The 27,741-nt window shown below is 36.3% G+C and overlaps 1 protein-coding gene across 1 annotated transcript; it reads right to left on the reverse strand.

The window, feature by feature from the left end:
• Positions 1–4,392: 4,392 nt before the first annotated feature.
• On the reverse strand, positions 4,393–27,268 carry LOC137945253 (phototropin-2-like). Its single transcript, XM_068791041.1, is given in 25 exon segments — positions 4,393–4,770; positions 4,875–4,995; positions 5,471–5,611; positions 5,886–5,998; positions 7,114–7,165; positions 7,649–7,771; positions 8,276–8,382; positions 9,497–9,546; positions 10,208–10,311; positions 17,345–17,425; positions 18,182–18,266; positions 19,960–20,036; positions 20,272–20,361; positions 20,477–20,536; positions 21,572–21,676; positions 21,958–22,007; positions 22,163–22,269; positions 22,514–22,584; positions 22,849–22,985; positions 22,988–23,052; positions 23,204–23,480; positions 23,593–23,684; positions 25,336–25,518; positions 25,643–26,327; positions 27,068–27,268. Coding segments are annotated over 23 exon segments (2,946 nt in total). The 5' UTR covers positions 26,302–26,327; positions 27,068–27,268; the 3' UTR covers positions 4,393–4,770; positions 4,875–4,878.
• Positions 27,269–27,741: the final 473 nt, after the last annotated feature.

Consider the following 27,741-nt stretch of genomic DNA (forward strand, 5'->3'; position numbering starts at 1 on the left):
CCAAACATAGTATAACTCTTGCTATACTGATTTTCAGAGCCACCAAACATTCTCACTCAATGTTAAACGATTTTGCTTGTAGATAGCTCAAAGGAAATCAAATTTAAGAGTTTTATCCATAGAGTTAATATTTATATTTGATTGAATACATGGATATTTAATTGTTGGGTTTGCCCCAAATGATTTTTAAATCAAATTAAATTTAACATTTGTACTTTGAGTATTTGGTTGATTGACTTCATTAGAAAACCAGTTTTACAACTTTTGCCTTTTATTTTCAAATCTTTCATTTCATTGAGGTCTTGGATTACTGATAGATTCACCAAAGGTTGATTCTTAGCAAGGAACCCTTACATTTGTACGCCAATCAAGACTTGGATAAGTTGGTTGGTAGGTGTTGAAAATCCCTTTATAGGTCTAGGTGCTTATACCTAGTGGTTACTACCCGTAAGTTGTAAGTGTTCGATATGTGCTATAATTAAACCCTTGGGTTTGTTGATGTAAATGTTGTTTGACTTTTATTTAAAGAATTCAACTCGAGGGTGCAAATACCTTGGGAATAAATGTAACAATCAAAGATAGAGTTGTGAACCACTATAAAAATATTAATATTGATTATTAATTAAATTGTTTGTTACGTTTGTTAAGTGAATTATTTTTCAAGTGAGCGACAGATTAAAGTAACCATTAAAATTCGATAAACTTAATCACTCCTTACTAAGGAGAAATCAAGTTGATTACAAACACCTTTTTGAAGTAGGCCAAAAATCCAAAAAGGAGTTGACCCGTTGTTACAAAAATGTAAATTATCAATATGTTATGCACAAATCCAAAAGAAGTAGGTCTAAAAAATGTATAAGTGACCTACCATCATGTTCGACAATAATGCATATTTTTCCTATTTTTCCTTACTAAGTGTTTATTGAACATTGGAGAACTTTTTATTTAACTTAAACTCACCCCCAAACATAGTATAACTTTTGCTACACTGATTTTTAAAGCCACCAAACATTCTCACTCAATTTTAAATGATTTGCCTTGTAGATAGCTCAAAGGAAGTCAAATTTAAAAGTTTTGTCCATAGAGTTAAGTATTTAGAGCTTGTATTTTTAAATTTGATTGAATACTTAGATATTTAATTATTGGGTTCGCACTAAATGATTTTTAAATCAAATTGAATTTAACATTTGCAGTTTGACTATTTGGTTGATGGACTTCCTTAGAAAACCAATTTTACAACTTTTGCCTTTTATTTCCAAATCATTCATTTCATTGAAGTGTTGGATTACTAGTGGATTCACCAAAAGTTGATTATAAGGAACCCTTGGATTTATCGCCAATCAAAACTTAGATAAGTTGATCGATATAGGTATCGAAAATTCCTTTATGGGTCTAGGTGTTTGTACCCAATGGTTAGTACTCGTAAGTCATAACTGTTTGGTGTGTGCTATAATTAAACCCTTAGGATTTGTTGATGTAAATGCTAGAGAATTCAACTTTATAGTGAAAATACCTTGGGAATCCATGTAGCAATCAAAGATAAAATTGTAAACTATTACAAAAACTAAAGACAAGCTTGCATACCTAAGACTTTGGAGATGATCTGTGTGATTGTGGTTGTGGTGAGCCTTCGATACCACCGTCCCGGTCTTCTTTCCACACGTGTATTAATACGTGTCAAAAAACGCTCTCAAGCTGAGTAACTTGTAAGGGCATATATGTGCGTCGCTTTTGGAGACTCAAGACATCCTCGCTGGTTTCGTGGGCGTATGGGTGTCGGCGCCGACCCTGAGTGGCCGGAGAATCCGAAATTCTATCCATTTTATTATTATTTTTGAACGCCTTCTGAGGCCACTTTTGTCGATCCGGCAATATCTGTCTCTTGCTACTAAATCGCGCGTGTCTAGAATAAAAAAACATAGTTCTAGTAGAATGGTGTTTGTAATGACGAAAAATACCCCCACCATTTTCGGTGTCTCGTGGAGCTGCCTATAAAACGGCGGGAACCTCTATGCTGCTTCTTCCACACTGCGTAGTCACTGTACAATCTACATCTCTCTCAAATCTCCACTGTGGTTCAACAGTTCAGAATCTATAGTTGGAAATCGATTTCGGAAGAAAGGAAAATGATTTGCTTAGGTTTTCCTGAATCTCGCATCCAGGTTACTATCATAATCTTCTACACCTGCATATGGCTGCCTCTACAGCAGCTAAAAGAGTCGCTCTAGGAAGCAGTCTTGATGTTGTTCGGGAAGGTCCATCGGCCGAAGGAAAGCTTCAGATGCGGTCTGGCTGACTTCATCTTCCCCTACCTTCCGGTGGCAAAATTCAAGCAAGTGAGAGCCGCAGCGGAGGCGGAGGCTATGTGCTCGGTTTGCTTGATGGGGTTCGAGGAGGAAGAAGAAGTGAACCAGTTACTCCTATGCAGACACGTGTGCCACCACCTCCCGTGTATAGGAAGGTGGATCGACTGGGATCAATTCAACTGCCCGCTCTATCGTTCCCCGATCGTCGGCTCCAATCACGTTGGCTTTAGCGCGAACAATTTTTGAGCTTTGTTTTTCCATCACTTGTAATTTGTATCGTCTCCCTTCCACGGTTTCTTCTGTAAATTCAGAAACCAGTTTGGGTGATTATTTAATCTTTCTTTCGACAATGAGCAGCACAAAAGATTACGGAATGAAGACTCCAATTTGTGGGTGGCAGCTTCTGCATTTAGTAACATTAATTTTATTAAAATTTGAATTATTTATAGAAGAAAGTGGAATGTAAGAGACAAGAATAATTGAACCGAAGAGGAAGAAGGTAATAGAGATAAAGATAAAAAGATAGTAATAATTATGAGTTTTGCACGTGTGAAATTTTTATTAAAAATAAAAATTCACTGAAGAACTCTTCAACTTATCCGGACAATGTAATTCCATTCGCTTTAGCCGCTGCTCTTCCACAGGATGATGTAATTCCGTCCACCCTAGCCGTTGCCCTTTTATCGGACGATGTGATTTCGTCTGCCCCAACCGCTGCTCCTCCATCGAACGATGCAATTCCATCTGCCCCAGCCGCTGCCCTTCCATCGGACGATGCAATTCCGTCTGCACTAACCCACTATCCTTCCACCGGACGATGTGATTTCGTCCACCCCAGCAGCTTCTCTTCCATCGGACGATACAATTCCGTCTACTCCAGCCGCTTCCAATACAGCTGCTCTTCTTAGTCGCTATTGTTCCCAGCCGCTGTTATTTTCTACTGCTATCAGTGTTGCTGCTCTCTCCAAACGACTTCTGAGAACATGTTGCCTCTTTTTGAAGATCAAGATTGGACTCTCTTCTTGAAGCTCCATCTTGTGGGGACATAATAGAGATAAAGATAAATATAAAGATAACTAGTGATTGAATTAGAAACATACTCAAATTGTAGAGTTGTAATCATCTATTGTCTCTGTTGTAACTGTATAAATAGTGTACACCTGATCAATAATAATCACAACAATATTATTCCTTCCTATATTCTAAAAAAGGGAGCTTCTTCATTCTGAGTAGATGTAGAGGTGATTAGATTCAGAGGAGATTGAGGGCGTTAACAAATGGAGAGATTGTTGACGACAGGATGAGTTGACAAATGAGAATAAATCACTTGACCTTTTACGATGACAATTGAGTCAAGTTTTACTTTATTTATTAACTCCCTTTGTGTTGAGAGGAGGTTAACAAATGAGGACGTTGAAGAGTCTCTGTACCAATTTACAAAACTTCTTTTCCAACTAATAAACTCAACATTTTTTTACTCACTAATCTATGTAAAACTATCCTTTAACACTCCCTTTCATGTATAAACCCTCTTTTATGAAAACCTGGCTCTGATACCATGTAAAGTTGGGTCCAAAACCTATCCCAAAATGACTAGCTAATTTAGAGAACTTTTTTTTTCCAACTAATAAACTCAATATCTTTATATTTACTAATTCATGGAAGACTATTCCTTAACAATCCATATATTCAAGCCTTTAATGTGTCTAATAGGGAAAGGAAAAAGTGAAAAAATTTCATCCAAAATGGTAGGAAACCAAGGTTTTTATTGCTCCTCCCGTAATTAGGAAAACTAAACTAAGATATCTTATCCACAATGTGAGAGTTGGGAAGAAAATCGCTTCTAAAATCCAGATTACCAAGAAATCAAAACAATTCCTCGCACAAAATTTGATTACCGACGATCAAGCCTTATAGTAGAATCAAACACTAAGTCACACCCAGCTTTGCATATTAGTGTTTTTTTGCTTTCATTTCATCTATCACTAATTCAGCATTAGTGAAGGATTAATCATGGAAAGATCTAACTGATAATTAATCTTCAATCCGAAGAAACGCTTGCACTGGACATATATGCCACCAGAAATTGTGAGAGAAATTACATAATCGTTTATTTATAATTTCTAGCATCATTAATTAAAGCTACATTGGGGTCTCATATGCCCAGTCCGGAAATGATATCATTTACAGAAGGCCAAAGTTCCTCCCTTGAAGAGCACTAAAAGAAGTACCACGGCCTCATACTCAAATGAAGTATAACCTGCACATATTTAGTAATAGAAAAATATACATTACTAGTCCTCTGAAGGTGAAGTATGCCAATTCATAACAGCCTCAAAGGAGGGCCTCTGACGCTGGAAGAAACCAAGGCAGGGAAGCAAAGATGCTTGGCCTTGCACCTCCATATATGCTCCAAATATGGAGGTAAACATGTATAAAGTCCAGGGTTCAAATGGTCTCTTGCCTGCATAAAAATTTCACAGATTACGAAAGACCACTCAAAGTTTCATATTGTGAGATTATCCTCTAACAAAAGAGCTCTTGGCCAATCTATGAATGTGGTTGTACCTCGTCAGTACATATCCATATTGGTATCAAGCACTCCATCATCTTCCCAATGTACATCATTTGCTTGGGGATCTGGTTCCTTGCCAGTTAATTGAAGTGGTGCATCCAACTGAGGTGGTGTCTGCATAAGCAGGTCAGAACGTTGTAAAAAAAGTGCTCTCCTTCAGAAGTGAAATACTTCTCAATCAGCTTAGACCTATTTGACTTAGTTCGGCTAATGATTTGGACAACCAACATCGAATATTTACCTGTAAGCATTTCAGCATTTGCAAATGGAAATTTTCTCTGAAGAGCATCTATCTTCATAGGATGAAGATTATCGGGTAATTTAAAGATTATATATGTGTTTTAACTCAGTCATTTTTAAAATGACAAAGCAAAGATTTTGGTGGGTTAGAAGGGTTCATGGTGGGGACACAGCTTTGAAGAAGAAGACGGATATCTCAACAAAGGATGAGATTAAATAAAACAAAACAAATGAAACAAAAGGATTTTCAAAATCATCTTTGGATCATTACTTCATATTTGTGCTGCAGCTAAATGGCAACAGTACAACAATGTCTACAACAAAAATAAGAAGATGGCAATTGAATTACCATGCAGCGGATGAGGGGCCAATTGATCCCACGGAAAAAAGGATGCTGTTTAATTTCATTGGCACCGCTATTAGAACCTAAACGATTTGCAGGATCTCTGTGTAACAACCCATGGATTAATTGTCTGGCTGTCAGGCCCACCTATAGAAAGGAAAATACTAGGAATTAGAACAACCCAATTAAGCATAATTGCGAACCACTTCACAAGGGCATAGAGTTATCATCAATGCAAACAAGAAGGTCCTAGTGTCACATGGTACTACTAGGTAGAATATAATAAAAAAAAAAATATATCAGTGCAGTATTAATGGAGAAATACGCCAATATCCATTAGGCAATAGTATATGAACCTTTAAAAGTCCAAATTCCATTCAATCAGAAAGAGAAACAGATAAGATTGTGACAGATCTCTCACTGGAATACTGCTGGGAAACGTGAGGTCTTTGTGAAGAATGTTAGAAAATGTCTTCTGTCGATTCTTTCCCCTAAAAGGTGTACGCCCATAAAGCATCTCATAAAGAAAAATTCCTGTAAATAATTTATACAAAGGTATATAAATTGAAAATAAGTGATTGTCATAAAAAAAATACCTAAAATCTCTCAATAAATTTTCTACTCATTGGATTAGAAAGTTAGAAGTTTCTAATAAAAACTGGTAGCAGCTAATAAGAAATCCATGAATAAAACCTAACTTGATGACACTAATAAAGAGTAAGTAACAAACAGAAAAAAGCAAGTGTTTCAAACTAGAGGTAGAAAAAGTTTGTTGCATTATTGGGTTAAGCATGGTTCCACTCCAAAATGACTAGCCACTTAGGAGGCCCATTGTTCAACCTTATAACTCATAAAATTTTCTTCTCATTTTTCAATGTGAAACTTTTTACCATTAAACACTCCCCTTCACATCCAAGCTTACACATAATGGGCCTGAAACATGAGCACAAACTCTCTAATGGGACACACAAACTCCTTCGTGGAACCCACAACACACAGACTCCTACCTTATGGAGCCCATAACACTTAGATAACATGGGGGGCACATACAAGGCCTTGGCCCGCACAAACAACCTGCTTTGCATCTTAGATTTTTTGGGGTGAGTCAGTTTCCATCCCAAAATAACTAGCCACTTAGGAGGCCTATTGCTCAACCTTATAACCCATAAAAGTTTCTTCTCATTATTCAATGTGGAACTTTTTCCCACTCAAAAAAGTTTCTAAAGAAATTTGGCACTTTTCTACCACCATATTTATTTATTTTACAATAGTCCCATTGCTTATTACTGGGAAGAGGTTTTTTAACTTCAGTTGGCTATTTTTGGATAGACTTCAACCTAACTTTAACACAATATCATAGTACATACCTTTAGATGGGCTTCTACCCAAAACTTATCCACATGTAGGAGCCACAAAGAAGGCTCACACTTGAGGGCAAGTGTTCACTTTGATCAAGGATTAGAAAAAGCTCGTGCTTATTACATGAGAAGAAACCTCCTAACTACAACCAGTCATTTTGGGGAAGGTCCTAGGACCAACTTCAAGAATCTTCTTTGCATATAAATCAATAAAATGCTCTCAAAATTTTCTCATGCAAATCACTATGAGGAAAGAAAATGTGCATTTGTCTCAGGAGATGGAGCATTTACCAAGAGCCCACCAATCAATGGCACTGCTGTGGCCTGCACCAGTGATAATTTCCTGAAACGAGGATACATGAGAACTAGGAAAATATAAAAAAGTAATAAAGGCCAAATGCAGAAGATAATGACTAAATTCTCGTAGTCAACTATATTTCCCGTGAAACGAACATTTGATTTTTTCACAAAAATCATGATTTTGTCCCATATATGACCTATCTTTTTCTAAATGTGCTAATCTATATGAGAATGCGTAAAAACACCTCATTCATGAACCAAAGCCAATATACCATTAAATAGTTACTCCATAAAATTAACCAGTTTCTACTTCCTATCTCTCCCAACAGGCATGCAAATTTCCAAGTGAATTATTTCATAGATAAAAAAATTCCACCTGAATTGAAGCTACAAAAATCTCACAGAAGAAAAAAAATAAACATAATTAACCAGTTAAAATAAGAATCTGTGTAGTTAGTGTATAGTTAAAAGATTAGTAGACAATTTATCTGAACAGAAGAAATATAAAGAAAGGAGAGATTCGTACAGGAGCAATATATTCCTCTGTTCCAACAAATGAATTTGATTGAGTAACTGGTTCTGCAACAAATATTGGAGGTGGCAAATTTCTTGAATTTTTTCTCTTGGATTGCGGTGCATGCTTTATAACCTATGAGATAAGGAGTTAGAAAAAATTGACAAAAATCTCTGTAGGTAGAGAAGGCAATGCTGCACTAGTAAGAGTCTACAAGCTCTAGAATATTTCTTCTCAGAAAAAAGAAATTCTTTTTTAGGATGAGAATCAATTAGTTCTAACTGAAAAAAGGAAGATCACTAACTGAATTATTATTTATTAGTTTCAAAGCCCAGAAAATTTTCCGACAGTATAATAGAACTACTTTTGAACCTGTATACACCGTACAAGTAGTTCTGGAACCTTTAAGCATTAGCAATTGAGAATTGGAGAAGAATTTAAACCCTGTATCTATGGCCCCTATAACTTCGCATGAATTTGACTCACTTTGTTGGTTGGACAGCATGGACAGGAAGAGTAGTAATCATGAAATAAATCATAGTTATAATTCTGGGTCTTTAAACAAAATCATGAGAACAAAAATAAACTTGACATGAGCACATCAGTAAATTCGAAAGTCTAAGTAGAAGGCTAACGTACTTGTGGTTTGCATGATGTCAAAAAAGACAGATCAAAATCACTCAATACTACATGTCCATCAGCTTGGAGTAAAATATTTTCAGGCTTCAAGTCACGATAGATAATACCTGTCCAACAATTAAGCAAATGAACTGTCAAGATTAATGACCAATCAATATCATGGTCAAGATGCAAGTATAACAAGCTCATACTACAGAATAAAATGGTATGTACATTGTTCATCATATCCACTGCAATCACTGACTGTAATATATGATACAGTACTACCATTGTAATGAAAGAGAACTATAATTCCATGTTCAAGCTATATTTTGGTCTTTCAATTGTTTTTAAGAATCACAGAGATCTTCTGGAACTTCCTCATTACCTGCACAGTAGCTTTAGTTTCTGTGCTCATAGATTGCAATGGCTGATGAATAAAGTAAATTAATTATTTTGACCATTAAGTCTCTCCAGACTTTAACTTCACTACTTCAAGAAGATCTTGGGAAGCAGCTATTAGCTGGCTTATAAGGCTACATACAAGTGCATGTGCATATCTGACTACATACCGGGTGAATTTGAATTTGAATTCAGATGTGGACAAGTACAGAAATTTCTACCTTTTTCTTTGACTTGAAGACAGATCAAGTGAGAGAATATGACACACATAGCTCTATGACCCTGATGTCCCTCTTTGGATTTGATTACAGTAGCTATTTCTGGCCTTCAGTTTTCCAGTATTTGCAACTTATTAACAAATGAGAACAGTTACCATGGTTTCAAGAGCAGAATTACCTCCATGTTCTACAATTTTAGTATGTTTAGAACAACATAGAAGTATGAACACGTACAGGAAATAAAGACCAAAAAGAAATCTTATTTTTTTACATTTGAAGAAAAGATCAAGAAATTTGAAGAAGGAAATGATTTTCTTCTTATATGTGAATCCCTTTACAGTGTTTGCAGCCGTTTCAATTTCATAGGGATGGGTTTTCTTTCTCAAAAGATCACGGGGCATTATAACTGATGGAACACAGAAAAAGTAAATAAATGAAGCTGAAAAGAACACTAAAACAAGAGTAGCTTAAAACAGAGTGCTTGAAGCAGCTTCAATTATATATGGTGGCGCTATTTCCTTGAAAGATCAAGGCACATTGTAGTTTATGAAAAATTTAACAGAGCAATTAAAAGATGCTGCAAGAACAATTAAGCATAGTAATTTGTAGTGAGCAAAGCTACCTAGACAATGAAGATATTCGAGACCAACCACAACTTCAGCAGCATAAAATCTGAAAATTTAATACGAAAAAAGAGTCAATCGTCAAATAGTGGAAGAAGTGAATCATACGACAAATAGTAAATTTAGTCAAGTTGCCAGTGATAATCACTGGGCATGCTTTATAATGATAATTGCTCATAATTATATGATACCAGATTGTAATTAAATCATTATATAGTGATCTGTAGAGTTTGTAATATGATACAAAATGATAATAATAATTGGTTCTAATTATATGATACCAAATTCTAATTACTATGATAATAGATACAATTATATTATATATATATATTTTGAATATGTAACATTGTTATAAAACCCAGACCAGGTTCAGCTAGAGTAGGGCTTACCCTGCTCAGCTTACACATACTAAAGACCCAGAATTGATTCAAAACCGGGCTGACCAGGCTAAACCGGCCAACCGGCCAACCGACGAACCCAGCTCAGTCTCCAAGTTAGATGCACGATGAAGTAGAGATCGGCAACTCATCCCTTACCACCCTCCCCCCCCCCCCCCCCCCCCCCCCCCCCCCCCCCCCCTTCCTTCCCTGCCAAATAGAACTGGGTTGGACTGGACCAGATCAGGTTTTATAACATTGCTATGTAATATATTATATGATAAATATGACTACACAATATACAATATAATGATGTATACGATATAATGATACCTTGCAGCTTCTTCTCTAAAGATCTTCATAGGTTGCCTATCAAGCAATGCAAATAACTCCCCACCAGGGCAAAAGTCTGTTATCAAACAAACATGTGTAGAAGTCTGGGACATATGAGAGATGTCAGTGTGTATGCAAAAAAAAGTAATTACTTTCTTGTCATGTCAGAGATCCAAAATAAACAGAATAGAAGCACAAGGTACTTGAGGAAATGGACTAGAAAGCAAGCAACATGAAATTCAAGAAAAACAATGAGGCAGGATGCAATATTTCCTTGTCCGAGCTTTGTTTTTTAGAAGGAGAAAAAATGGGAACATAAAGAAAGAAGAAAAATTTTATTCGAAACTTGTTCAGATGGAATGAAGGATGCCATCGATGCTTGAGTCTTCATTATAAAGTGTTGGAAAAAAATTTCTGAAAAGGTAACAGCATCTAAATGTATTTTTTTTTAGGAAAAGTGTGAAAGTATATTACTGAAAAAGAGAGATACAAACCTAACTAAACAGGAGTTTAATACAGTTTTTTCAGAAGCAGAGAAATAGTGGAGTCTCTTGTTTCCAGAAATGGACAGCTCAGAATTTTCTTTTTTACTTTTAGTTTTAGAGTCATAATATATCCTTACGACTGGTCGGTATCAAAATTAGGCCCTAATGGGAAATCCACAATTAGTCAGCGAACAAGTGGTAAGCATTCTCAGATCATAAAACCCTCAAAGCAAAGTAGCAAGTTAGAAGAGGTGTCTTTCATTTTTAACCAGTTAATTTGATTTACAATCTTGGAGTTTAATTGTTGGTTAAGATTGAGAAAGGTACAATCCCAAAATGACTAGCCACTTAGGAGGCATATTGCTCAAGCTTATATACTAATTGATTCCAAGCAACTTTCTATATGAAACCAATACCAAGCTAACACCCCCACCCATATCCAGGCCCCATAGAACAGACAGATGGGCATGCAATGTAGACAGATACAAAAAAAGGGGGCTTGGAACTAGTAACTTAGGAGGCCTATTACTCAACCTTATAAACTAATAACACATTAATACTTATCAATGTTAAAACTCTTACAACTAAACATTCACCTTGCATCTAGACTTACACAAAAGGGCCTGACAGAGCACAAACTAGGTCTGATCTCAAGCAGACATCCTACTCTGATATATTGTTGGTTTGAGCCTGCTTTCATCAGAAAAGGACTAGCCACTTAGGAGGCTCATTGCTTAACCTTATAAACCAATAACACTTTTTAATATTTACCAATCTGGGACTAATATCCACACTAACAATCTTGTAGTAAATTCTTGGAGCCCAATAAGAGGTAATATGATGCATTATGAAGTTATAGCTTAATGGGTATGCATACAAGTGGAGCACATATTTAACAAACTTTGAATCCTTTCTCATTATTCAAGAAGCTAAATATCAATTCAATTTTAAGCTGTCCTCCAACAACCCACATATTAGCTAGATTTTCTCTTCTCAAATTGAGTTTTCTCTTGTTTTTCTCCTAAGCCTACACAAAAAGTCTTGGTTCTTCCTATATAAGTTAAAAGGCAGAAATGACCTTATACAAGATGGTGAAGGAATCTAAATGAGGCTCTTGCCAACTACATCTTCACTAAACTCATTCCAATTGTTCTCTAGTCTTTTGCATATAAGGTCACAAAGGATTTTTTTCTTTAAAAGAAAGAAAGAAAGAAAGAAAAGAAGATACTGCCACAAGTGTTACTACCAACAAAATGGTGATCATGTTGTTGAACGAGGATGTTGGATTGATAATGGCTCCATCCCAAAATGACTAGCCACTTAGGAGGCCTATTGCTCAACCTTATAACCGATTAACTTTTCTTAACACTTTTGAATGTGGATTTTTTCACACTAAACACTCCCCCTCACATCCAAACTTACACATAACAAGCTTGAGACATGGGTACAAACTTCCACTGGAGCACACAATACACAAAAAACCTATGTCACACCTCCCAGAGCCTACAACATAAAAATAACTTGGGGAATACAAACTGGGCCCTTGGTCCAAACACAAATTTGGCTCTAATACCACAGTTAGGTTGAGGCCCATTCCACCTCAAATTGACTAGCCACTTAAGAGACTTGTTGCTCACCTTATAAATCATTAACTTTTCTCAACATTTTTCAATGTGGGATGCAAACTTGAGAAGAGGAGGAGATCTTGCACAAAACTTGTTGCAGTCGGATCTTAATGCTTTTCTCAAGACTATGACCTCTAGGAAAGGAGATTGTCAAAATTGTTGTTGCTTGAAATTAAAGGTGTTTTTTTCCTTTCTTTTGTGCCCTAACCCTAGGGTTGATGGCTTGTGGTACCGATTGAACAGTTATATGTTTTTTTTTGTGCCCCTATTGGGTTTCTAGCAATCCAGATCTGACCAGGTCCCTAGGCCTGTACATGCGCCTACATCATCCTCCTGGATGTTGACGTCATCCAAGTTATTGGTGTTTTGATCTTTTGTGTTGATTACCATTGTTAAGAAGATATTTTGGCTTCTAGTGGTTTCATTTGGAGTTTTTGGGTACCTTAGCCGACTTCTGTGTGGTTCCTACCTTGAGTGTGTAGGAAATTTGCTTGCTTGCATTTTATTGTTTCTTTTTTGTTTTTCGTTTTTTTTTTTTTGGGTGATTGTTGCTGTATTTACTTATTTCAGATTGATTGAGAGTGGTTTGACTAGTTTTCTTGATAAAGTATGGTTGACCTAGGTGAAGTTATCAACACCTTCAAAAGAGTCAAGTAATTCTGAAAGTAAGGATACCATTGTGATCACTACAAAAAGCTGAATGGACATAATTAGTTAGGTTGGTGCAAATCTATCGGAGTGTACCTAAAGGCCAAAAAGAAAGCCAAGTATCTTCAGAATGATCCTCCCATTCCCATGACAGATGGCTGGGAGGCTAAGAACAATCAGGTTATGACACGGCTCATTAATAGCACAGAGTCTCGATTAAGGAGTCAAGTTATAAATTGTGAGACAAGCAAGGACATTAGGGTGTTGCTTGAGAACCTTTATGATCAAGAAAGTAATTTATCAAGGGTCTATGAATACTAAGCGAAATTCTTTAGCCTGAAATAGGAGATAAATTGTGGTTGAATATTTTAGCGAATAGGAAGGTGTGCTAATTTAGCTCAATGAATATCATCCCTTTACAACAAATGAGATAGAGCTTCAAAAGCAATTCATGCCCAAATACTAGCTTCTGAAAATGTACCTCTTTTGAAGAAGGCTCTAAACAGAGTAATTCGAGCAAAGATAATTGTGGTTCCACAAGGCACCAAGGAAAAAGGGGTAGAAGTTGTTGCCCTCAATATGTAGTCTGCAACATCATTCAGAGGCATCTTGTGGACGTGGAGGAGTAGCAGGGGATGACATCAAGAGAGTTTTGGCTAAAGTAGGGGCCGTGTTGATAAGATGTGTACTTATTGTGAGCAACAATCACATTTTTCGATTAATGCTGACATAAGTTTGGAGAACCAGCTTGAGCCAATTCCAGATTTCTAGAAGTTGATTATACTTCAGTAGGTTGTGCAATGTGTATTGTTCCCAGTGCTCGTAAAGAACTTCAACAATTGGTTCAACGGATGACACAATTGACCTAATCTACCATATCCATGAAGCTCAATGATTCGACACCTACAATCACAACTACTATAGCTACTTCAGGTATATCTACTATCCATTCCCTCTTGCCATGTCAAGGTTGAGTGATTCCAATGCATCTATGCACATATGAAGTATGTCTTCCATATTTACTTAACCACTCATCCTAGTTTAGAAATGTCAGTGTTGCTAATGGATCTTCCTCACTTGTTAGGGGAGTAGGCAAAGTCTAGCCCACCTCCTCCTTACCTTTATTGTCCCTAAATTTTTGGTTAACTTACTGTCTGTCAAACAGATCTCCAAAGCTTTCAATTGTTAAGTGACCTTATTTCCTACTCATTGTGTGTTTCAAGACCTCTACACGAGGAGGATAATTGGTTTAGGGCATGAGAGTGAGGGTCTCTAGCACTTGGAAGGTTCATCAGTGCACTCTTCTTTAGCACTCTAAGCAGATGCCTTAGCCTCTAAAAGGCACTTGCGACTAGGACATCCCTCTTCAGCCAAGTTATTGCAGATTTTCAAGCTTTATCTTCTACTATGTCATTTCAAGTTAGATTAGGAAGCACCATCCTATCAGCTTTACCGTTTGTTTTGTCATTGTACATGTCCGTTTGAAGTCGTCCACTCAAATTATATGGGCCCCTTGTCGGGTACCTAGTGTCTTTAGTTACTATTTTTTTGTTTCTTTCATTGATGATTTTAGTAGAACCACTTGGGTGTTTCTGCCACAAGAGAAGTCTTAAAGCATTTGAGCCTTAACTTTTATAATGAAATAAAGAACCAGTTTGGTGCATCTCTTTGTATATTGCATACTGATAATGGGCTTGAGTTTATGAACCACAAGTTTGATTCATTTTATCTAGTTATTAGTATTTTCATCAGTCTACTTGTGTGTATTCTCCACAACAAAATAGAGTGACAGAAAGTAAAAACCACCACCTATTAGACATCACACAAACCATTTGGTTTCAAATGCAGGTTTTGAAGTCCTATTAGGGTGATATTGTCCTTACAACATGATTCCTGATCAACAAGATTCAGACTTCTATACTTTGGGGCAAATTCCATTGCAAACTCTTAACCCAAATAATACATTGTTTCTTCTTTGTTCTTGTGTTTTTGGGTTTGTTGGCTTTATGAATGTTGTCGGTCCAGCACATGATAAGTTGTCTCCAAAATTATTCAAGTGTGTTTTCTTGATTATTTTTGTATTAAAAAAAGGGTACAAGTGTTATTGTCCTTCAACAAAAAAACTTGTGTTGTGATAAATATATTGAAAATGGTAGTTTGGCCATTTTACATAGGTTTGGTTATATCAAGGAGAGTCCTCAGTTTCAAAAAGCGTAGAAGTGTCTATGGTTAAATTTTCATAATTTTTGGACTTGTATAAATGGAGATATAAGGTGTACATGTATGAGGGGTATAGGAGTCTTTTCCCCTCAACTCGCTGAAGTGAATAAGAGGGATTAGGGGCTCGTGCTTTTCCCCGAATCCAGAGCTTACACTCTTCTCCTCTTCTCCTCTCTCTTTCAACTCTCTTTCTCTCAATATTTCACAGTATGCTTATGTAACCTTCTTTGAAAGTATCCCTTACTTTTCATAAGTTTAATGAGTCTACCTCTTTACCCATTGATGTTGATGTCGTTACTCTTGTTTCGATGGAGGATGTCCCTAATGCCACACCAATTTCTGCCTAGCCGAAGCCCTTCCAAGTTTGCATATGATGGAAACTTCCCAAGACACCATTAAAGGATCCCTTCTCTTTATCCTTATCAATTCCTTCTTCACCAATGGTTCCTGAGGTAAGTGATTTAAATCTCCCCATTGTTTTTCACAAGGATGTTTGTGCTAGTACCCAAAATACCATATCCAAATTTGTGTCCTTTGAGTCATTGTCTGTTCTTGAAGGAATTGATTTAAATCTTCCCATTGCTTTTCACAAGGATGTTCATGCTAGTACCCAACATACCATATCCAAATTTGTGTCCTTTGAGTCATTGTCTGGTCCTCTCAAAACATTGTTTTGTCAATATCTTCTTATACTATTCCTTCTTTAGTGAAGGATGTTCTAACATCTCCTTAATAGAAGCAAGCCATGGGTGTTGAAATGGAGGCATTGGTCAATAGAGGTACCTAGACATCATGTGATCCACCCCCAGATGCTACTATTGTGGGTGCCACTGGGTCTACATTGTGAAATATAGAGTTGATGGCTCAATAGAGTGGTACAAAGCAAGGCTGGTGGTCAAAGCTTATACCCAACATATAGTGTAGATGTGTTTGAAATAGATGCTACCATTGTGGGGTCCCACTGGGTCTATGTTGTGAAATATAATGTTGATGGATCAATAGAGTGGTACAAAGCAAGGATGGTGGTCAAAGGTTATACCCAAATGTATAGTATAGATGTGTTTGAAACAGATGCTACCATTGTGGGTGCCATTGGTTCTACATTGTTAAATATAAAGTTGATGGGTCAACAAAGTGGTACAAAGCAAGGGTGGTGGTCAAAGGTTACACCCAAACAAATAGTGTAGATATGTTTGACTTTTCATCTGTGCCTCAATTGACTCCTATGCACTTATTTTTTTCTGTCACTATTATCAAAGGCTGACCTCTATTTCAATTAGACATAAAAAATGCATTCTTATATGGACTTAGATGAAGAAATATACATAGAACAACCTCCTAACCTCCTAGGTATGTTGCTTAGGGCGAGATTGGGAATGTGTGTAAGTAGCACAAGGCATGAGAAGGTTGATTGTTATTCTATTCATAATGCTGTAATGAGTGGTGTAATGGTCACTCTATTTGTTAAACCTGCATATCAACTTGGTGATGTGCTTACTAAGACTTGAGGAAAAAGAAAATTTGGAAAATTCTTTAATAAGCTACGGTATTTACATATATAAGCTTCAACATGAGGGAGAGTATTTGAAGAGAGGGGCGTTGCGCGAATCGAACTCGCGACCTGATGCACCCAGTGAAAGAATAATACCACTAGACTAAACGTGAGAGGAGAGAGGAGAGAGGGAGCGTAGTCATTTAAAAAAAACATGAGGGGGAGTATTAAAAAGGTAGTTTGCCCGTTTCCCATATACAAGATTGTCCCTCTAACATAAGAATAAGTATCACTTAATTTATGTGTCATATGGTTCAAGTTTGAGTTATTTTTCTCCCATTATGACCTATGTGGGATTAACAAGGAGTCTACTTTTGACCCCTCAACAAGTGTTGAGCAGTCACACTCTTCATCTCTTTCTCGAGTTCTCTCTTCTCTCTCTTCTCGTCTATATTTCCCTCTTAATCTTTCAATTTTACAGAGATGAGTCAAGCAAAAATTAGGGATACCTGCCTCGTTCTTAGGCATTTATATACCTTAAGCTACAAAATATAATTTTTCTTTTCTTTTTTCAGAAAAAAAAGTGAAAATTAACTTGATAACACTATTGTGCTTTACGTTTAGCAATGCTGAAGAGCCAAAAATGTAGAAAGCCGAGTAAAACAACCTGAAATGAAGTGTACAGAGTAGGAAGAAAAGGATGGTCCAGTAGTGAACTGATCTCTCTTTCTATGCAAGCTCGGTGAACCTGAAATTTGCAACAACATCATAGGAAGTAATGATAACATACATAACCCAAAATGCTTAGATCCTATTGCAGAAGAAACTAAAATTATTTATTGTTTTCACATTAAACGTCACATGTATCTTCTTTTGCAGACAAAAAATTAATTACTTACCTTCACCACTCGAACAAAACAACAGAGAGTATCTGCTTTCAAACAAATACAGTTTTGTCAAGCTGTGGGACAATTCTGATCTTTCAGATAGTACTTGTTGCTCAGAGATAGAATTTACCTAGGCCACATTTGCTTAAATATTCTGATCTATGTATAACCCCTCTCAGTTGGAACCATTAAGGAGGCTCCCGAAATGAAGAATCAAATTTCAGTGTTGTCTTCTAATAGTGCATTTAGTGTATTTAAACCTATTAAATATGCCTCTTATTGAAATATTGATGATTGCATTGATAGAGAAGAAGCAAATACAAGTTGTAAGGTTAATCACATCAACAGACATGAAAGCCAAGCAAGAAACAAGAAATCTGAATGTTACATGAACTTTTAATATGTCATCCAACCCTTTCAAAATGCCACCAAACTGATCTAAAATACCTTCTATTGTGGAGTAATGAGAAGATTCTATTAAAATAATAAGCACAATTGCAGCTATTTTTCTTTCCATATCTTCAAAATGAACATACAAACTGATTAACAAGGCCCTTTAACCTAAAGACAAGATAAATGATACTTTACCAAATTGCAGCTAAGATGGAACTAGTTACCTTGTTGCGGTTAAGCATTACTGACTTGTCCATGGCCTTCATTGCATACAATTCACCTGTACCCAGCAGTTCCACCAGATGTACACTGCCCCAAAAGAGTACAATAAAAACTTCAAAAAAACAAAAAATGTAATGATTTTACTCAGAAGAAGATATTGAATAGATCCAACAATCTCTGATAACAAAGATTCATAAATGAAAATGAGGGTTTGGACAATCCACAACAAAATGTTGGGAGCTCATTGATTGCATTTAAGAGTCAGACAGCAATCTGCTTAAGCTTTTTTAAGATTCCAACTAATTTCAAGGATAAGCACCACATAATACAAAAAATTAAGTAACAATCTGACAGATCATGACATAAGAGTAAGTTATGCACAAGAAAATTTCAAGAGGGAGCATCATAAAAAATGATTTGTTCATGATGTTGAATGATCACAATATGACCAAAATGAAGTCTAATTTATGTATGGGAAAAAATATGGACCTAAATCCATAGAGCGTAAGTGCACCCAATTTTCAATTTAACAATCTAATTTTTTTTCAATAAATGGAGAATTTCATTGAAGAGAGAATCCACTAAAGTACAAAAGAAGGGCAAGAAACAGCTCAAAAGCTTCATCCCATATCTAGAGGGAATGAGTCACCCACGACAATATCAAGCAAATCAATGTCCAATCATGCTAAAAAATCCGAATTGAATGACTCCAAAACTAATTTATTCTTATTCTACATTTATTTATTATCCCATGCATACTTTTTATTATTTTTTCAACTTTTAATGATAAAATGGAGATAGTGAATATAATGAAGTAAATGGCATTCTTCTAAGTAAAGTAACTTTTCTGAGGAAGGAAAAGTTGGGTGTCACAATGGTTGACCAGCCTCCTTTGCCTCTTTATATACTGATGGGCATTAAAGAGTGATCCTTCATGTTTGTCAATAAATGGTTAAAATTAGCAGACCTTAACAAACAATTAGAAAAGGAAGTTCAGTTACATAAAAGATAAAAATACAAAAGTATAAGCATAAGCATATCTACAACTCCAAATTGGAACAACTCTCTAAAAAAATAAAATAAAACTAAAGTTAAAATAAAATTAAAAAAATCAAATTAAAGTTTTTTAAGGGGAAAATTCAGTCTCAAATGGCTCTAGTAAATTAACTAAAATTATTTTAGTAATTTAAAAAAAAAGTCAATGGACTTGTTCACTGGCAAACACAAATGTAACTAACTGATACTAAAACGAAGATCACATCCAAACATTCTCTAAATAAAATATATTAAAAATAGTATTTCCGAAATGTAGACATAACAATATTCACTAATTTCATATGCTTTTAAAATTTTAAAAAATAAAAGGAAATAACCCCCACACTACAATGCAACTTCTCTTAGTAAAAAACACAAAACAAAATTAAACAAACTCAAAACTAACAAATCCTGATGCTTTATCTGTTTCCTCCTGACAGGAACTGACCCTCACCCAAAAGAAAAAAGCAAACTAAGATGAGAAAATCATAAACATAAGAAAAGTTTGCCAGAAACAATTGATTTGTCTGATTCAATGTACATTTTTTACCAAATTCCTAGGATTGATGCTTGGAATTTTTCTCTCTCCATGTTCAAAAAACAAAGAAAATTTAAACATTGCAGTGTTGGGTTGCACTGTTACTATACCAAAACAGTCTTGTTACTTGAGTTTGCACAAAAGCAAGAGATGTCCCTCTTGTCTAACCATAAAAAACAAGCAACCTACAGCAAAACACATTAATACCTGCCAGTATCGCCAAAACCTAAAGGTTTTAGAGGCTTGAAATGTTTCAGACCAATCTGTTCACCACCTTCAGTCACCTGCATGGTTAAAAACAAGAATAGTAAGGCCGAAGCAAAAATATCAGCAACACAATTTTGGATAATGGGCAATGAAAAATGTTTAAGTTAAACAGATATAAGCATGATCAAGGGCTTAAACAATGTAAGCATGACCACGGACTGAAAGTCCTAAAATATTTAGGATGAAGTACTCTTATCTGTTAAAATATCCACATAAGATTAAATAGAGGGTGCTATGCTCATGGAGGATAACCTTTTGAATTGCTCTCCAACAAGAATTGTTCTTTTTGTGGGGCCTAGGGAAAACAGGTCGGGAATGGATTGCCCACAAATCCTCAGGAGTCTACAAAGTGGAAGTATGCTATCAGTCAGCCAGTTGCCAACTAGTCAAAAAATTATACTAATGCTTGTGTGTGCCCAAACATATTACAGTGCCAAAAACAAAAAGTGTACCTTACCAAGTTGGCATCAGGAAGATCTCGTACAGCTCCATCAACGTTTTCTGCAGTAGCTTTAACCTGGCAATGAAAGTGAACGCTGAATAAAATGCATGAATTGATACTCTTCTGTATTTGATGATGAAAGAAAGTCCCAACTCCAGAAACCAGAAGTTTCTTTGCAGTGTCTCCATCTCAATATCTTGTCTGATGTTTAAATTGACAGTCTTGAAATTAGACAAGATCATGATGCATTTTCAAATGAGGACCAGCTAAAATTCCTGATTTCTTAGGGATTTTGATAATCCATAATTTACATAACAATGAAATAGAAAAATTATTTTTTTATAAAAAAGGCACAATTGCTTAGATAAAGGAAAAGAAACTACAACAGAAGCCACCTACAAAAAATTCTAGGGGGCAAAAACAATATCAATAATTTTGTCAGCATACAATCATTACTAGCATTTTATTGTTAAAAAAGGAATCCCCAGTCCATCTAGATAGAGAGAGATGAGTAGATAGTATGAGAGAGAGAGAGAGACGGGTCTACTGTTAAAGTTAGGCTCCACGTTTGCATATATTAAGCAAATTGTTCCAACACCTTGTGGCTGTAATCAGTTTAATTATGCACCATATAACCATTTCCCATAATGTCTCTCAAAGTTGTAAACAAAAAAAAATGTTACTCCTGAAGTTTGATACTTTCTACAGGCAAAAGTTTTGATGTATGACAAGGATAGCCTTTTCAGAAGAATTATAGGCAATTTACATGGGTGATTGAGTGCCTCTTTCGAAATAACTCAAGTACATTAAGACAGCACCCTTATTCATATATATAGAGATACAGCATCCAGCGAAACTATTAGAATTTCAAAAGTTTTCATCACCTTGTCCACCCAACTTGACTATCATTAGATTAAATGATGAACCACTTAAATGTGACCAACAAGTAATAAGGTCTCTCATGAAATGCCAAAAACTAGGTAACATTAGTCCTACAGTTTTTCTCAGTGCACTGGATCTTAAAGAAAAATTGAAAATATATGACAGAATAAGAAAATCAACATACTTACTACACCAACTAGATTACAGGGGAAAACAGGAGTGACGTACCAACTTAGCACTTTGGGTCTCAGTGTTCTCTGAGAGACGGTTACGGAGGGGTTCTACATGATCACTTCCATCTAGTTGCACACCAATAAAGTATTGCAGTTCACCCTAAAAAAAATTAGATCAGCATCAGGATGCTAGGTAGGAAAAAAATCATACTTTTTTTAATTTTTGAAAAAAAAATTATTAATTGATAATGTATTTTTTTAGGGTTTAAAACCCACATCGCTATTTACAAAAATCAACAAAGAAACAATCCATAAATAAGAACAATGTAGGAACTACATTGGCCAATTATACGTGAGAAGCCATGGAAACACCAAGCTGTAATTGTAATTATGACTCAGAAAAGCAAAAAATAATTCTCAGGTAATAATACAAAAAGTCACTTTTTGGTCGCGCATAGGTTGCAAGTGGAACAGATTCCAGAATTTCTTCCCTGCAATTATCAAAGATCATGAAATCAAACAACCGGAAACAGATAAAAAGGATATTAAATGTACTAATCTAAACAAGTCACAACAATCTCTCATAATAGAATTCTGGTCCTACAAGCAGCAACAGACAATATAAGCAAATGGTAAAAGATTATACCACTTTTGGTATAGTTAATCAGCTGTACAGTAATTTCTCTTTGTTCCCTTATGGCATCTCTTATTTTCTGGACGGTTCCTTGATCTGTGTCAGGACCTTGAAGGAACCTATGAACATTTGACAAAGTTTAATACATATTTTTACATACAAGAAGGCCTTGTATTTTTAAAAGATAGAAAAGGAACTATTAAATCCTTTTTGCTAATATATCATGTGAGAAAAAATTTTAGAACTCAGATGCAGATATAAGAAGTTCAATAAGAATTAAGAAAGAAGGAAAAATAACTAACAATAAAATATTACAGAGCAGAATAAGCTATCAAAACCGAAATCATGAAATAAAATTCATACCGGCAGTTTCTTCCAAGGATTTCTTCTCGAGTGTACTCTGTAAGTTCAAGGAAACTGTCGGATGCAAATATCTGCAAAAGAACCAGATTGTTATCTTTGTTTAAGCATAACTGCACTCTTAAAAGTTATTGTACTCTTAAAGTTGCAATAAGAATGTATTAGATATTGCAAACTACATCAAGAAAAGACACACAGCAAGTCAAAGAAGAAAATCCAGAGACTGGGATTCAAAGTAATGATAGCACGGTTTAATTACAAGAAAAAAAAATTTTGAGCCCCAATTACTACAAAAATAATTGATAGCCACAAATTTGCTTTCTGAAATATGATCTCACAATAGGATTGTCAGGAAGCCGAGGATCAGTGATAACGAAATTTTTCTCAATTCGCTCCAGTGTCGTAGCTAAATCAAATCCTTGGCGTATTCCCTTTTCTCTTTCCAAGCGTTCCCAGCTGTCTGATCTTTTTATATCTTGGTCATCATAACCTCCACTTCAGGGTCATGCCTCTCTGCTTGACTCATAGACCTCCCTTTAAACCTGAAAAATTGGAATTGGATCACAGCATCAGAAAATTTGAGCTAGAAAGTAAACCATAGAATGGTTTATGCATAAAGAACCAAGATAAAAGAATGTTATGATCAATTTGTAGAGTGTTTTCTCGGGTTATCAGACCTGAATAAGAACCTACCCCATTAAGGAAACACTCGAATATTTGCTAGATTTTGTTCTAGCCTCACTGCTGACACTCATTCTCAATATATCACTTTTAGTCTCTATCTGAGCTGTTTTTCTACCAGATGTTTTGAATTTCCCAATTTCACCAGATTTTTTCAGTGGTGAATCTAGGAAAAACCTTTCCTGCTCGGTGTTTTTTTCTTGGACCACACCTTGAGTGTGAGAATGGGGATGCCTCACTGTCTGCACAACCTCAGTAATGGAACTTAAGGCCTTCTCCTTCTGACGAGCTGATCAAAAGAAAGAAAATAAAGCGAAAAGAGTAGGTTACAGCCCTCATTAGAGAGAAATGACTAGCACAAATGCATTTTTTTATCAAGAAATTTTTACAGTTTTCCATACCATCATAACGGATTAGAGACTTTGGCAAGCCATTTGGACGGAGCACTCTTTCATTTGTACCTTCTGTGTATTTGCTGACTTCAACCTGCATCCTGCACGAACCAATTCAATTGACTTGAATGATGATCATCTCCAATTATGAAGTCACAATTAACTGCATTGTCATTTCACAAACAACAGAGAACTTAGTTCCAACTGCCGCACACACTTTGCAGCATAAAAAAACCACTACACAATTATGTAGAAAAATAGAGCATGAAAAGTAAAGACAAACAATCTAGCAAGGAACATATTCGATGAGAAAAAGAACATGAGGACACCTCAAACCACAACAACCTCCGTCCAATCAAACCAAGAATGGTTTCATTTCCAGATACCTCTGCAAAGGAAAGGGTAAAACCAGAGCTGCAAATGTTTAACAGTGCCTGATGATTGGCACACTCCCTAAAAACCCAAAAATCTATGACAATTTCTTCATCACTTTGTTGAACACATTCTCAGAGATCAGCCAATGCATGAAATCATCAAGATGATATGCATCTTTCTTCCTCGACAATGTTAAGAGCCTCATGAACCCTGTCCAGAAAGCAGAGCAGTATGCAAACGATAAACAAGCTATGGAGACGATTGCACCGAGAAGAAGTCCTGCTGAGAGTGACTCAAAGTCTAAATTCAGAACTAAATCAGACTAATCAGAAACAGAAGCTCAAAGAAGAATTTCTCAATTCCCCACTAGATCTATTACGCACGTGTATTACATATCTTACTTCTCTGCGAGGTTGAGTAGCGCTTCTAATGAGCTTCTCATCTATATAGATTCACAGGATGCAACTCAAATGAATGAAAGAGGTGTTCAATTTCCTACTCTTCCTCCCAAATAGGGAGGAAAAAACACACACCACTTCAGGCCCTTGTTCTTCTTTGTCCTAATCTCCCAACTATGTTACAGAAAATAGGGATACCAACGGAATGATTACTCCACATGGGGATGGATTTCGTTTTTCACCCACAGGGAAAGGATGAGGTTAACCTCAAAAAACCCATGCAGCATAAAGTGGGAATCAGGGTTACTCCAAAATTTTCACCTTGACTCAGAGGATGTAATGTCATAATCTTTCAAAATTATAAACAGAAAAGAAAGGTGTAGGCCATAAAAGCAGAATTTTACCCTATGTTCATGAATTACTGTTATACCCTTAGATTTTGAAAAATAATAAGGTTTTTTCTTTAAATCTATGGGGATCACAGAATAAGGGTGATATTTGGTATAGGTGTCAGGGATGAGGCGAGTTTAGTGGAAATTAAAAAAGGGCAAGACACAGTTCAAGAAGACAGAGCAGGGATGGGACTCCAAGAGAGGAGGATGAAACAAAACCAGGTTCTCTGACACCCAACCTCAAACAGTAATAAGAAGTGTAAAGCTGAAGCACGTACCGATATAGAACATCTCCTGAGTGTATTTGCTGCTTATCTCTCCTGTTACACTACTTACAGTTGTCTTGTTTTACTCTCGAAGGCATTCCAAAGATCAGAATTTTAGAACAAAAAATTTTAATTGAGAAGTTTATGTAGATGATGACATCACTGAACTTCGTTTTGGCTTTAATACATTGCTACTTACCAAAAAAAATAATTGAACATTTTAATTGGAAGAATCAAGAAGGAAAAAAGAAAATGCCATCTTCAAGAAAAACACAAAGCGTGAATGGAGTTTCAAGTACCATAATGACACAAGTAATTTACCCAATGAATTTGATAAGCTTCCCTTTGTCATCCTTAATGGGAGTTATTGTTAAAAGGTTCCAGAAAGGAGTTCCATCCTTCTTGTAGTTCAACAGTCTACCACAGTAACTCTTTCCAGTCTGGACAGCTTCTCGAATTTTTCCAAGTTCAACAGGATCCGTGTCTGGTCCCTGGAGGAAGCGACTGCAAGGAGGAAGAGTTTGCAAAAAATATGGAAAATGAAGGAATTCAGGGTAAAAATTATTATAGAAGTACTCGAAAAAGTTATGGACTCTATGAGAGAATTATGATAGAAAGCAGTTCATACCAATTCCTGCCAATGACTTCTTTGGATGAATAACCTGTCATACTGAAAAACCCAGCACTGGCATACATGATAGGATAATCCAGTCTGGTTGCATCAGACACAACGAATGTCTGTTGTAATGTGGATAAAGCATCCTTAAGTTCTTTAGAGGCCCTGGGGAAGTCCAAACTAGAAACTGAATCTCCAGATGTCCTGGAAAAGTCAGCAGACCTCACCATAGAAGTTTCTATGCCTTCTGCAGATGATCTTAAAATTCCAATTTGGTTAGTGCTGTTACTTCCATTTAGGGGCTCGATCACTAATCCCCATTCAGCAGCTCTTTCAGCCATGCTGACTTCAGTTAGTATCTGACCAGATTGGCCCTTTGAAGTGTTGCCAGCAGATTTACCATTCCAGGAATTCTCATGAGATTGCTGATCTTCCACAGTATTTAATGTTCCAGACTCCCTGGAAAAAGCCATCCATTTACTAACAGGTTCCCTACCGGAGGATACCTTTCTCAAACTCCCATGAACCTGGTTTTCTACCTTCACACTCTCAGGAGGCTGTCTTAGAGGCTGTTCACCATAAGAAGATGAGGATGAGCTGTGTGCATCAAAGTAGTTCTTTGGATCGAACACTTCAAGCGAGTGCCGTTGGTCTCCTTTTGGTCTCTCCATATCAAGTTTATCCAGTTCTGGTTCCCCTGCCAATAAGAATGAGATCCCTATGAGATGCTGTTCAGCTTAACAACAGAGAAACATGAAGTCTGCAATTAATTGAACTGAATGATCAAGGACAAGGGCTGACAACTCATAGTGCATCACATTGTCATGGCTGTACAGAATTCTTTCTCAGAGGAAATAACTGGAAAACTGTGTAGTTGAGGTACTGAACTAGAATGAACATGTAAAACTCTATTGGTACAATTAGTTCCAGTTATGATTGATTTTTGCGAAAACCCAAAATTCACAAGAAGGATTCCAGTTCAAGACAAGCTCAAACTAGTTTCAGGACCATGCGGAGAAGTTCTGAAACTCAAAACCAGGTTTAAAAGGAAGAAGAAGTGAAATTCAAAAGGTATCATAATTTTGCTGAAACGTGCCAGGAAATTTGCCACCAGTCTACTAAAATATCATGAATCACCACATGACCTTAGTTCCCTATCAGAACTGAGAGTGAGAAAAGGAAATTTCAAAAAAAAAAAAAAAAAAAACTGCTCAATGTAGCTGCAAAGTGACTCCTGCTGCAACTGCATCAGATTGAACTACAAGTCACTACCGTTAAAATGATGAACATGAAATAAATAGAATTTTCACACGATCATACACTCATTTACTGAGAATTCTTTTCCATCAAAACTACAGAAAACGAACTGTCAAGTTTTCGTGCATTGCTTATACAGGAAACCATGAAAAAATGAAGAGCTGACTGTAGGATAAATACCTCTGATATGACAAACTGCCCTTCAAAGCTTTAGACGCAGAACCATAATTGCCACTTGTACTTCTTGGCAAATTCGTTAAAGACTTCAGAGACGGTCCAGGCTACTTAATCATTTCTGCACAAACCAATTCTTTAAAGCAGATGGGTGTTGAATCCCAGTTCTGTATGAACGCTTTAATCTTCTTCCTCCTTTTTATCTCGCTCTTCTTAGTTTTTGCCAGTGAAAACGATAAAGATGGAAATGGGCGAGAAGAAGCGATAACGTTCAGAATAAATACGCGTCCAACCATCGGAAGGAACAGAAGGGTTGCCGTCGAATGGTACACGTCGACGCATGGGAGCAATTTATGGCCGTGCATATTTTGAATTTTATCCATTTTCTCTGTTTTTGGATTGAGATATTACTCCGGACAGGGAGAGCTGACAGTAATGCTATTGATACGTGATCGCCAGCAGTTTCACCACTGCAAACATCCCCTTCGGAAATCAGAAACGGAAAATAGGATTAGCAGACTTGGAATTTAGACTGTAATTGATCAAGGTTTAATCCAGAAAAGGATGAAAATGTAAAATTTGAAGACAAAACTGTTTACTTATTCCCTCTATTTGACTTGTGCGATGGCTGCTCTTCGCACCCAGGGACCACCGCTTGATACCAATTATACAGGGGACCT

Source organism: Aristolochia californica, unplaced genomic scaffold, assembly GCF_029961685.1.
Source record: "Aristolochia californica isolate CCGP_79_NKW_82.1479 unplaced genomic scaffold, dmAriCali1.0.hap1 SCAF_12, whole genome shotgun sequence".
Taxonomy (NCBI): Eukaryota; Viridiplantae; Streptophyta; class Magnoliopsida; order Piperales; family Aristolochiaceae; genus Aristolochia; species Aristolochia californica.